Source organism: Pangasianodon hypophthalmus, chromosome 23 (assembly GCF_027358585.1).
Source record: "Pangasianodon hypophthalmus isolate fPanHyp1 chromosome 23, fPanHyp1.pri, whole genome shotgun sequence".
Lineage (NCBI taxonomy): Eukaryota > Metazoa > Chordata > Actinopteri > Siluriformes > Pangasiidae > Pangasianodon > Pangasianodon hypophthalmus.
In genome coordinates, this window is record NC_069732.1 from 15,074,643 (window position 1) to 15,087,823 (window position 13,181).

The 13,181-nt window shown below is 38.3% G+C and overlaps 1 protein-coding gene across 2 annotated transcripts in view; it reads left to right on the forward strand.

Annotated features, from left to right (window-relative positions):
• The first annotated feature begins 6,494 nt into the window (after positions 1-6,494).
• cacna1ha (calcium channel, voltage-dependent, T type, alpha 1H subunit a) overlaps positions 6,495-13,181 on the forward strand; it is a 48,142-nt gene continuing 41,455 nt past the window's right edge. For both annotated transcript variants that reach the window (XM_053228388.1, XM_053228389.1), the window contains exons 1-3: positions 6,495-7,660; positions 8,330-8,463; positions 10,827-10,924. In XM_053228388.1, coding sequence (XP_053084363.1) covers positions 7,568-7,660; positions 8,330-8,463; positions 10,827-10,924 — 325 coding nt within the window. In that variant the 5' untranslated portion in view covers positions 6,495-7,567. The remainder of the gene's footprint in view (positions 7,661-8,329; positions 8,464-10,826; positions 10,925-13,181) is intronic.

Below are 13,181 nucleotides of genomic sequence, written 5' to 3' on the forward strand. Positions count from 1 at the left end.
CAGTTTTGTTGTTGTCTTTATGCCAAATGTCCCTTTTAAATAGCAGCTACAGCTTGTTGTATTTGTTGCTACAGACTTTAAATAATGTGTTAGCTGCTATCCATTTTCAGCTTCCATTCAATAGTCAAAACAGGAGGGTGTTTATGCTACTGGTAAAAATAATTGCAGTTTATTCTTTTAATTTTGGTGTAAAAATGTTTATGGCCACCTGCATAATCCGGACGCCTGTATACACAGCTGTCTCAGCCTGCAGGTGAAAGAACTCCAGTGCAGCTCAAGGACACAGTGGTGCTCCATCACCCAGAGCTTGTTTAATTGCCTGTGTGTGTCCTCTGTAAACACAGTCTTACTTATAGCAAAGAAAATAGCTAATGTCTAACCTGAAACCTGCTGTATCTCCAGGGCCCACACCTCTTTATGCTTTACTATTCATCCAATGTCAAGGCCACATGTGTCCATATTGTACACTAAGCTGCAGAAGGTCCAAATGAATGTCAGTCATCTTTTGGTTGTTAGCCTACACTGGGATCATCGTATTTTTCTAAGCTAAATTTTGGTATAACATAAGGAATGGGCTGAACTCGATATGTGCAGTTGAAAGTAATATTTCCTGAACTTGCTTTGATTTATTGCATAAAATTAAACTGCTTTTCCATGAAAGATGTCACGGCTTACATTATCAATGCTTTTTTCTGCACTCAATTATCCAGAAAATGGATTCTGAGCATCATTTGAGAATCATGGGCCAATTTTCCACATCTGTTAGGACATTAGGAAACCTTCTTTATAGCGCCGTATCTAATAATGCCGTGAAGTCTGGTTGGTAACATCCTCTTGTATATTGTAGATTTAAACTGATATTTTAAGTAAGCTGCAAGTATAGTAGTAATAGTAATAGTAGTAGCTAATAGTACTAGCTATGTTTTAGCTGTATATTTTAATGTCCTTTCTTAGGGAAACAGATTTTATTCAGTCCAGTTTTTATAGAGTTTTTTAACATTAAGAAGAAACCTCTTGTTAAGCTTTTAAGTGTTTTAAGTGGAAGGCAGTCAAGTAAGCTAAAAAGCTACTGTAAATTCCAAACATCTCGACTTTCTCAACACTTTATTTTAAAGGCAAGATTTTGTAAGCATATTGTATTGTCTGTGGTCCTTTGAAACCTCTCACAGCATTGTCAACAGTTGCAGTGTCCTTTGCAGTGTGTCCTTAAGTGTTTGTCCTCCTTCCACCCATGGACGTGACTGAACATTCCAGCTCTTACAATAGTTTTTGGCTTATGTCATGCCCTGCTGATTAAGCGGAGTGATTATGGTTTCGATATTGCTAGTTGGTTTTTCTGTGGCATAGCTGACCTAGATATCCTGAATCTGTTATGTGCAGAGGTTACTAACTCACCTGACAAAGAGAAATGGCTGTTCTAGTGCATATTCATTGCATAATGCTCGCTTATTTACACTGCAGATTCATTACTGGCTCAGCTCAGCTAAATTGCTGGTTTACAGTATGACTATGCTGCTTGTCTGTTATGGTTGCTCTGTCCTGGCTGTTTCCACTGATATATTAGTTGACATTTGTTGCAGGCAACACTTGTTGGTGGTCTATGAGTCATATAAAAAGTTGGCATCTAAGAGAGGGAAGAGAGTGAGGTTAAACATCATTCCACGTTTGTGTAAATGATCTTTTAATGCCGTGAAAGGTTGCTAAGTGATCTAAAATGACATTAATTAAAGGTGTAGAGAACACTCCTTGGACAGTGCCCAGAAAATTAGGATAGACCTGGTATTACATTAATTTTCATGCAATTACCAGATGGCAAAACAAAAACAAAGATGGCATCTGGCAGCTCATTCCTCCATGGAGGAAGCAGAGACTTATCGTAGCAGGACACCACGGCCGAATAGGGATGAAAGACATGAAGGTCTGGGAAATGAGGAACACTGGGAATGAAGATGAGACAGCAGACTGATGCTGTTTGATGAGTATTCACTGTGATCTCACCATGGACTGCTAGCGGGGGCAGTGGCTGAGAGATCTCTCTTGTTGGCTGCCATTAGAAGCCTTCAGGCTGGAGCCCTGTGCTGACAGGAGAGGTTTTTCTGCCATGGGCACAGTCCTACCTTAAGCCCAACTGTTCCTTCCTCCTCCGTGTTGATGATGCCTGTCCCCTGAGAGCGTTCGTCCTCTGTGACCTTGTCAGAGAATATTATTATTACTATTATGCATAAACTTTATTGAATTTGCCCTATAACAAAATGGAATGGAGCACTGCACGGCTCTAAGCAAGGCTATGACTTTATGATGAGTTGCCTACATTATAAGACCCAGTTACACTTGTGACTATCCCTGATGCTGCCTCAAAAACACTGCTAGGCTAGTAATCTTGTCAGACACAACCATCCATCAATCCATTCTCTATACTGCTTATCCTATACAGGGTCACAGGGGAGCTTGGAGCCTATCCCAGGGGACTCGGGGCACAAGGCGAGGGATACCCTGGATGGGGTGCCAACCCGTCGCAGGGCACAATTGTGCATACACTCACCCATTCACACACTATGAACAAATTAGAAATGCCAGTCAGCCTACAGTGCATGCCTTTGGACTGGGGGAGGAAACCCCCAGAGAACACGCAAGCTACGCACACACACAGGGCAGAGGAGAGATTCGAACCCCCAACCCTGGAGGAAACAGTGCTAACCACTAAGCCACTGTGCCCCCCCTCGGACACAACCCACGTGGCTAATACATGTACCTACAGTAAGCTGTAGCTCAAGATATGTTCATTGTGGGATTCATATGCAGTTATGCATTTCTAAAGCCAACAAGTTCCATACAGCCAACTAGTTCAAATTTAAACAGTGCTACCAAAACCTCATACTGGCACCTACCATGTGTACATTTACTCCTCTGACGATTAGCTGTCTTGCCTTTACTACTTTAATTAATAACTAATACCTTATTTTCATGACATGAAGCCAATTGAAAAAATGAATCACAGCTCTTGATGTTACAACATTATTGCTAAACCTACCGTTTTTAACATGAGTCAAACATTAGCATGTTAGTCATTACCTCCTGATCGGAAGGGCTGATGCTGAGCAGAAAGGTTTGTTCTGACACAAAGACACATTTCCAGATTCAGCCATATGGCAGATGTTCACAGGACAGCAAGATACAGAAGACAGCCTGCTGGATTCTGCTCCCAATTCATTGCCAGAGTGATTCCTTCAAAGGCAGACTGTTTTAGTGGAGACAAAACGTTCTTTATAGATATCAAAATCCACTCCCTTGTGCAGCCTTTTAGTGAAAGCATTTTCTGCGACATGACCCTAGTAGAGGAAAGAATGGGAAGTTGTTGTCAAGGTGCACATATACACACAATACCCCACTCCCCCTTCCACACAGAAAACAGATGTGTTAAGGAAGCTAAACCACTGTACAGAGGGAAAACACAATGATATCTATTTTGGCCAAAGCTGGCTGAAAATCTACAGTATGTCCTGCATTATATTGTAACATGAATAATTGGGTTCAAACTTGCTCCATTTTGGACAATATATGGAGGAACATTGTACCTACATCACATTTGGCTGAACCCTTAAAAACCTTGGTGCAGTGTTTCTCAGTTTCAGTGTTTCCAAAGTTTGCAAAGTTAGGGATAGATCAGTATTTATGTAGAGAAAGTTCTCTATTGAGTCAGCTTATGCAGGCCAACATTCTTGGTGGCTCATTCAGGTTATTAAAATCACTTGCATGTAGTTCATGCATTTGGGATTTCTCAAGTGTAGCGATGACTGAGATGGGGTTTCCATAGACCACTGTCTTTAAAGACAAGCCACTGTCTTTTCTTTTCGCTTTGCTAACAACAGCAGTAGGATGTAACAAGGATTTAACAAAAAGAATAATACAGTGGTATACCTATAAATGATCTCATTAGTTATAGTAATCCTATTATGTTAACCAGATAACATAATTTGTCTTAATTTAACAATATGGCTTCTACCCTTATTCTTCAGCAGCTTATTAAAAAGCAATTGAAAAATACTTATTTTATTTTTTATATTGTATATTTGGATTAGTCAGATTAATAAAATAATGCCAATGTTTTGGATAATTTGATGTGCTCGCCTGTAAAGGACTGCCTCCTGCACAGTTACACTGTGGACTTTACAGGAATGGTACGATTAATTAATAAATTAATTAATCAGTTATATAATAATATCATATTTATATATTTAATGTTGCCCTCAAATGTCATTACATAGTATCTATTGTATTTACAAAGACCAAAACATGAATTTCAGGAGGGCGTATTATGATTACATCAACCCGTCAGACAGTGGTGCTGAACTTAGTATGGCTCCTTGCAGTTTTGGTATTAACTCTTCACTACACCCAGTGCTCAACTCTGAATATGACCCTTAGTGTGGTTTGAAATCATCAGGCAGAAATGTAACAATTCTTTAGTCACCTTTTGACTTCTTGTATTGTCTGTCTAAGAACAGAGCTCAACATTCTCCTTTCTTTGCTTCATATCTCTTTTTTAATTCATGCAACGTGGCATTTACTCATCCATTCCATAATGTAATATGAAAAGATTGGAAAAATAGGACGTGGGATGGCGATTGAGGATGGAATGATGTGAAGAAAGAAGAAAACAAGGAACAAGAACAAATATAGAGAATCGATTTTCCTCAGAGTTGGACAAGCTGGGTGCTTGGGAAAGTCTTATTTTGGCAAGACTGCATTCCTGTTGGCCTTTTAAGGAGATGGATGGATGAGGATCAGACAGCTGGGAAATGGTCTCTTGTTATAAAAGAAAAAAAAAAGTCTTCCAACACAGTGACACATCATCAATTTAAGCAACTCTGACTGCTGTTTGTCTGTGAGACTTTCTTAAAATGTGTACAGTATCATCAAGGGAACCAGGCTACACTGCCTGCCCTTTACTTCTGTCATGATTTATTGAACAGAAACTGAATTTCTCTGTTTTCTCTGGAGAGAGGAACTCTATGCCATAAAATGTAGTATATGAAGTGCAATAGGGGAAACCTGGGCTGGTTGTTTGGTGTGTGTGTGTGTGTGTGTGTGTGTGTGTGTGTGCGTGTCAGAGTGTGCAGCCCTCATCCTGGCCTCACAGAGACTTCCACAACAGCCTTTATGTCAATCTCTAACAATATAATAATGTATTCTTCATGAAATGCTGCTTGAGAGGCTACCTTTTTCAGAATACTATTTGATGTGCATTTGCTTTCTTTCCTGTTTTCCATTTCCTCATGTGTGTGGCCCGTCCATACACTGAAAAATTACCACTGCAGTACTCCATTGCACATGTTTTAATCACGTTAATTTAATTTAATCCTATAGTTATAGATGGTATAACCTGATCTTCTTAACTTTAAATTAAATTGAGTATAAGCAATGAAATCTTCTTTTCATGAGAAACCTAATATTTCTATCTAAACTATATGTAATATGGTCTCTTAAATCTGACTGACCATTTTTTCAGTGTAGGCATACTGACCTAAAGCTGATTAGAGCTCCTTCTCATCAGTGGCTGATTTCAGCTATATGGCATTGAGACCTTCCCAATCTCAGGCATGGCTCATGGTAATTAGTCTGACAGCCCTTTTCAGATTTTTTATCTGCATGTAGCATAGCAAATACCATGATGTGATCCACTTAGAAGATCAGGTCTGCATTAAATATGAGATCGGGGCTGCCATTTCGGCCCTTAGAAAGCTGATTGCCTCCTTGGAGGGTTCTAGTCCTGATGTTTTCAAGATTGTGAAGTGTTGTGGAATGAGAAGGTGCTCTGTGAAAGACTCTCTGCTCTCTGGTTAGTGTGTGCACAAGTGGATTTGTGAATGTATTTATGTTTAACCATGCTCAGTCATACAAGGGTAAGTGTATCATTGTGACGATATTTGTGATTGCTTGTTAGTTCTGATGATCTCAGTGGACTCCCTGCTGTGTTGACAAGACTTTCATTTGCAGGTCATACACCCTGATAGCCAAATCATTAGTGGCCTGTTTTGGTGCTAATGCTTCCTCCCATTTTAAACAACAAAGAAACCAGAGTCATGCTAATGGAAATGACAGATGCCCTTTGCCCTGGACAAAACATAAATTTATTAGCTAGCATACAGTACAGGCCAAGTGAAAGGTGCATGGTTGTGTTTTTTTCTATTTGCTTTTTGCATAAAAGATGATATTTGGATATGGCTATGTCTTTATTTTCAATATACAGCAGGGTTGCATGACTGTGTTGTGCTGCACAGTTCTGTATTTTTCCTTGTTTTGTGAATTTTTCCACATCTGTTCATCTGTCATGTCTACATGGTCTGCATCTATCTATCTATCTATCTATCTATCTATACATCTCTCTCTCTCTCTCTCTCTCTATATATATATATATATATATATATATATATATATATATATAAAACATATGCATAAAAAAACTCCAAGACATTAACATAGTATTTTTTTTCCCTGGTTGGTTAATGGAAGAAATAAAAATGCTGGTAATTGCTATGTCAGCAGCCTAACAAACGTATTTGTTCACTGGCCATTTACAGATAAAAACGAATAGTGCAGACAAGTAATGTGCTCGCCCTCGGTCCACCCCGTGTAAGAACATTTGTTTTGCTGATTTGAACAATATTGAAAATCACAATTATTTAGCACAATTACTCAGCCAATTCAGGACCAACATTGTATAACAGCATAATTTATTATTTTATTTTATAATTTCAAATGTAGAAAACTGTCACATTTTATATTGTATGCCTACCTTTAAATTAAAAATAGAGTGTTCGTTTGAACATTCACTGAGTAGATTATATTACATTATTATTGAAGCAAAATTAGGCTCAAAACTGAAATAATTATTTGTTTATTCATTCAGTAACCACTTTTTCCTGGTCAGGGTCATGGTGGATCTGGAGGCTATCCCAGAAACACTGGGCATGAGGTGGATATACACTGTGGATGGGACACCAGTTAAAATAAATATGCCAGTTCAACACTTCATCTCATCTCACCAATATCATCATCAGTTATGTTTTAATTAATTGAGGAAGCCAAAATTTGTAATCCAATCGAGATTAAAATACAAATTGTGCAGCTCTTCAGGTCTATGTCGTCTGTTCCCTTGTGCTAAGCTGATATACGAAGCCTAATATTGTGATTTGAACATGTTATTGAAAGAATAAATTATTCACTTTTTTAAAAATTCTGTCTGCATAATTAAAACCCAGAACAAGTGAAGCATAATGAAATTACTAAATTTCCATTTAGTGAACAATTTTCCCCCATTCATTAATAAGTGCTTTAGAAGTTTTGTAATTAAGATTATAGCACAAGGGAGAAACACAGCAGCTCATTGCAGCCAAACATTCAGACTGAGATGAAATGTGTCTGCTAACATTTTTCTAAATTAATTTAATTGCAATCTTAATCTTAAGAGGACAATTTGTCTTGTAATGTAACTTGTAACTTGTAATTAAACGTCGTGTAAGTTTTCTTTCCTTGACTCACGGTCACCTGGTTCGAGCATGTGAGCATGCTGGTTATACTTCTGAACTGTGTGACCCTGGGTATGTTCCAGCCCTGCGAGGACGTCAAGTGCCAGTCTGAGTGGTGTGTAATCCTTCAGGTAAGCACTGATCTTTTCATGGACTTTTAATATTGATGAGCACATGATTAAGGATTTATTCTCCTTTGTGCTGCCTATAATGTACTGTAGTATATTGCTCCAACAATCTATATATCACTTCTCTGGTTCTAATGTTTCTTGAACGCAGATTAATCTTAGCCATTATCATTTATCAAGCTCTAGCTCTCATCCCAGATCCTGTTGCCCACAGGGTCTGAAGGAGGAGTGGAGTCTTGGCCAAATGTCATTTCCAAAAGGCATGTTGTTAGTGTAACTCTGTGATTCCCCACGGCCCTGCCCGACACCCCCATTAGGCCTCCAGGGGAATTGTGTGTCTGTGGGAATGGTGCTAGTTCAGCACATTCAGGCAGTGGTATCAGTAGGATTTAGTCAGAAGACACCTAACAGGAAGTAGCACATTACCCATAACTTCCCCACTCCTTCCCTCAGGACTGGCATGTTGTTCAATGCCTCCTGCTGATCTGATACATTCTGGCTGATAAAGAATATAAATATTTTTTTTGGGCTGAAAATAATAATTTTGTTGTGGTTACTGCCTGGTTTAGACTCTTAGAGAGTGATGTACTCTTGGCAAAGTGAAGAATAACAGCTTCTTGTTTTGCTTTGTCCCACTGGTCATGTGTAATTACAGTGCTACTGTGTTTTCAGGCATTTGATGACTGCATCTTTGCCTTTTTTGCTGTGGAGATGGTTATCAAGATGATGGCTCTGGGGATTTTTGGATCTAAGTGTTACCTTGGAGACACATGGAACCGCCTGGACTTCTTCATTGTCATGGCTGGGTGAGAGATCCATCACTGTAAAGCCAGTTTTGCAACAGTCTTTCTTTTAAGGGCTCAGATTCAGTTAACTTCTTGGATATTATTGGTAAAGTTTGGTCAGAGAAAGCAGAGGCAGACTGGGAACAAAAATCAGCCTAGGAACGTGCTTTAAAGTGGCCTCCAAATGTCCAAAATAACATACATAAAAATGCACTAACTAGTATAATGACACATGATTAACCTATTTTAAGATTACACATAAACAACAGCAATTAAAATGAACTATTTGCTAGATATTAGTCAATCTTTTCAGCTTGTTTTTGTATACCTCAGTAGTTCCTTTAAAATCATTGACTTGATTGATTGGTAAGCAATTTTTTTCTGCTGCTAAATGATTTATTGCAGGATTCACTTTTCGATTTTGCCATGCATTACTGGTGCTCCCATTTTAGGATTAACAATTAATCCCAATCTAGGATTAACAAAAATTCAGAAGCAAAGTGTTTGGGGCACTATATAGAGTGCAATATACACTCTGTCAGCAATACAAGTGCTACAGAGTGAAGCCATAGAGGTGAGTTTTATAAATATGGCCTAGCTAGCTAATATTAAGCTTTTTTGTTCTCTGTAAGGACTGTTGTTAGCGAGTTATCTCTTGCCAGCCAACATTTCCTTTTAAGTATCTCAATAGATTTTCTCAGAGAAAGTTGGGAGTCTAGCACAACAATAAAACAGTCCTAATATTAAGGCTGATATAAAAAAAATGCTTATCATGCCTTAGGCTAATTTAGCTAACTAGTAGGGATGTAACCATATATGAATACATTATTCAGAATGAACAGAATGATATGTGGACGCACTCTTTGGGTTTTTGTTGTCAGTGGTTTGCTTCCGTAGCCTGATCTAAACCCTGCCTTACTGAGCTCCAAAATAAACCCATATTTCCACCGTATTTCTGTACAAACTGGCACAAAATTTACCCCAAAAATACGCTTTTATTTATAGACCCAGAACTCCATACAGCCCACATGCTGTGCACAAGCCAGCATATCTCTGCTGGGGTCTCTAAAAGATAATAATTCAGTTAATTTATCAAAACTACTTACATGTTAATTGCATGTTCTTTCATCATTCTTAGATAAACGATCTCCATTGTTATTAAAATAAAATCTTCCTGAAAAAGAGATTATATTGCCACTTAAAACCAAGAACCCAAGTTTGACTCAAAGCAGCAGTGTGTTGAAGTGCAGTGAACTTTTCTCATCTTTCTGGAATGTAACAAACCCCAAAACTAAAGTAAATCTTATAAAATCATATAGATGGCTATTGTTGTGGACTACAATCAATAGCTCCCTGATTTGGGAGCTTGTTATATTTTGTGAATAATTTAAAAAATATTCAAATTCCGGTCTAGACCACGCCCACTCCAGTACCCTGATGTTCGGAGCACTGAACTGATACAGACACAGATACCCTACTATCTAGCCTATAACACTGAATATGTGCTTTCTCAGATTCTGCTGTCCCCATCTTGAACAATCACAAGCAGATTTGAAATTGAAAATTTCATTTATTTTTCCTCATGCATTCTTTTCACTACCTGTCCACTTTTTCCTCTATCCTTGTCTAGTCTACATGGAGAGTTGATAATTGAAACTTAATGAACTGAACAAATCACAAGTAGGGTCTCTGAGTGGCAGTGGTGGCTTGCTGCATGGTGTGTATTCCTGGTGTATTTGTTCACAGACAGGGCTCATGATCGAGTCGTATTTGATTGTATTAAAACACGTATAAAGGCAAACAGCACATACAGTGATTAGCAGGTGTAAACACAATCTGTACAGCGAGTCATCAACAGCATGTACACATCAGACTGGTATTAGGAGCCTTAGAATACAACATCATTAACTTTTTAATTGGAAAAGAATCCTGTGAAAAAAATTGATAGCTCCCATTGCAGTTACTCTAAATGTATCCAACTGATACAGTTAAGTAGGTCATTAAATATAATTTATGTGAAGTCTATAATGTCAGACTGTTTTATCTCTATTTCTTGTCTTGCACATTATTGTTTACAAGTGATTTGCACACATAGAGCTTTACTGAATCCACCAATTGCATTTCATGTCAAAACATTCCCTCAGGTCTTGAATCTTGTTTAATAAATATAAAATATAAACCAATAAAATAAATAAAATGTAATAAAATAAAACAAAAATAAAGAATTCACTCTCTACTTAGCCTGCTAATGCAATAGCAAATTCAGGACATGAGGCTGAATGTAACCAATTTTTCGGTCCAGGGCTAAGTCAGATTGTTTGGTATTTGTTTGCCTAGTTTCTGCCTCTGGTTATGGAAATTGACAGAGTTCTGTTTCTCTGAAGGATGATGGAGTACTCACTGGATGGTCACAATGCCAGCCTGTCAGCCATCCGGACTGTGCGTGTGCTCAGGCCTCTACGAGCCATCAACAGAGTTCCTAGTAAGTAACTGTAGTCTAAAGTTAATGCCAGAAAGTATGAAATGTGACCAACAGAAAAGCGGTGTGATTATACAGAGATAAACTGATTTCACAGAAACATGAGAAGGCAATATAAGAAAGACCACTTAAGGAGCAATTAGTGCTTTATATTAGTGCTTTAGTGGGTCAGTGCCACTTTAATAGGAACATCTGTACCCCGGCTTGTTCATGCAGTTATCCAATCAGCCAATCATGTGGCAGCAGCTCAATGCATAAAATCAGGCAGGTACAGGTCAAGAACTTCAGTTAATGTTCACAAAAACATCTGGTGAGCGTCAAGTCTGAGGGAGGAAACACGTTACAGGTGCTCCTATTAAAGTGGCCTGTGAGTGTATTTAAGTAATAGCATGCAAGTGTGAGTGTGTTATCAGGAATAACATCACAGCCGTAGATCATCCCAGCCACCCAACTTTGGGGGTTGTACGTTAATAATGTTGTATGTTATTGTTACTAATACATCCATTTTTACATAATACATAATTTTTGTATTTGTAAAACTAAGGATAATGAATCGAAACAGCTTGGAGTAACCAAATTATTTCTGTTACTTAGCAACCTGTGGTCAGCAGAAAGATACAGATTCAGTGAGAATAGCTTTAACAGCCACAGCTAGAATACTTGGACACCAGAATATGTGGAGACCTTGAACAAGATTTTATTGCTATATATGTACGTGATTTCAACATGATTAGACTGTAAGTTATAAGAAATACTTTAAGTACTTTTCAATATCCCAACAATAACGCAAGCTTGAAGGACTGAAGCCTGGACCCTGTGAGGCAGCAACACTACTTCCTGCACCACCATGACAACCTCTTTAAGGCCAAGGAATCACTATGACAAACTACTACGCCAAAATAATAGCATGTCTATGGCTTCTGAAGAATAAAAAATACATTTATGACATTTGTAACACAAGTTTTTCACATTCTTAATACCTATTTAAATGGAGGTCAGAAATTACAGCTATTTACTGTAAAATCTGACATTTTGACCAGCTTGATCTCCCTGAATACAAAGTTTTTGAAAGCAATCTGCTGTTTTTCAGGTTGTCGATTTGCATACATTTTTTCAGTTATTATCTTTCTTATTGGTTTCACTGTAGTTACTGAATACTTTGTCTTAAGATAACTAATGATAACTGAAGAATAAGCTGAGAGTTTAAAGGGTTAAGCCGTAAGCGAGCACAGTTTCTGGAACTCTTCCTGCATTTTGTGTTACAAACCTATGTGTTGGAGAACAGATGGGTTTGTTTCCTTTTTTTCAAGCACAATTTCACTGTGAATGAGGTTGTAAATTTAGAGCTAAGTTAAGCCTTTCCTTGCTGCTTCAGTATTAATGATTCCACTGTATTGATAGTGATGTGATAGTGTTATTTATCAGTCCAAGGGTGCTACTAAGGTGGAATGACAAGTGATTTTATCATTTGGTAAAAGTGTGTGTGTGGGTGTGTGTACACATATTTGCTTGACCCTAGCTGTTCATACCTGTTGTCTTTGAATTTGAATCTAGTCGTCACTCTTTTCACAGACAATGTATTGCTCTGTCAGCATAAGTGTGTGGGAGTGTATGTGCTTGTGCTGGTCTTCTCATTTTTCTCCACTATGTGACCAAGCACTCCTCCAGGGAGCTCATTACCCCGGCCGTGCTGTGCCGAGGCCTCCTCTCAGACGGCTCTGTGCTGTCTAATGTGGGAGGCATGGACAGGCCACACAAAGGATGTTCCCTCTCCACTCAAGCACATCCATTTAAGGCCCTCTCCTCTCCACGTAATTCACTCAGATTACAGCAGCCATATATACTCTCAAAGGCGCACACATACCCAGCCTTATTAGCTAAGCATTTCCATGAGATACGCCCTATAGTCCAGATAATTATTTCCTTTTTCCTATTTCCTTGTGTTTTGCTATTTGCAGGCTTTAAATCAGGAAGGTAGACTCGTATAAAATCCCAACATTTACGTAGTACACTTTTTACAATGGTGTATCTATTGACTTTTGTTGGTTGACCTTTCTAGTGTCTCTTCCATTAAACTCTTCTTTCACTGAAGAAAAATTGATAGTTCGTAGCTAAAGATGCAGTTACTGATATATGACCCTAATTAAAACCTGCTAGTGTCATCTGTTACCTTCCTGCTTTGAGGTGCTTTGAGAAAACAACGGCAGTTTTAGACAGGAAGTAGTCATTTGGGTTTTGTATGCAAAAGTGGCTTTTCTAT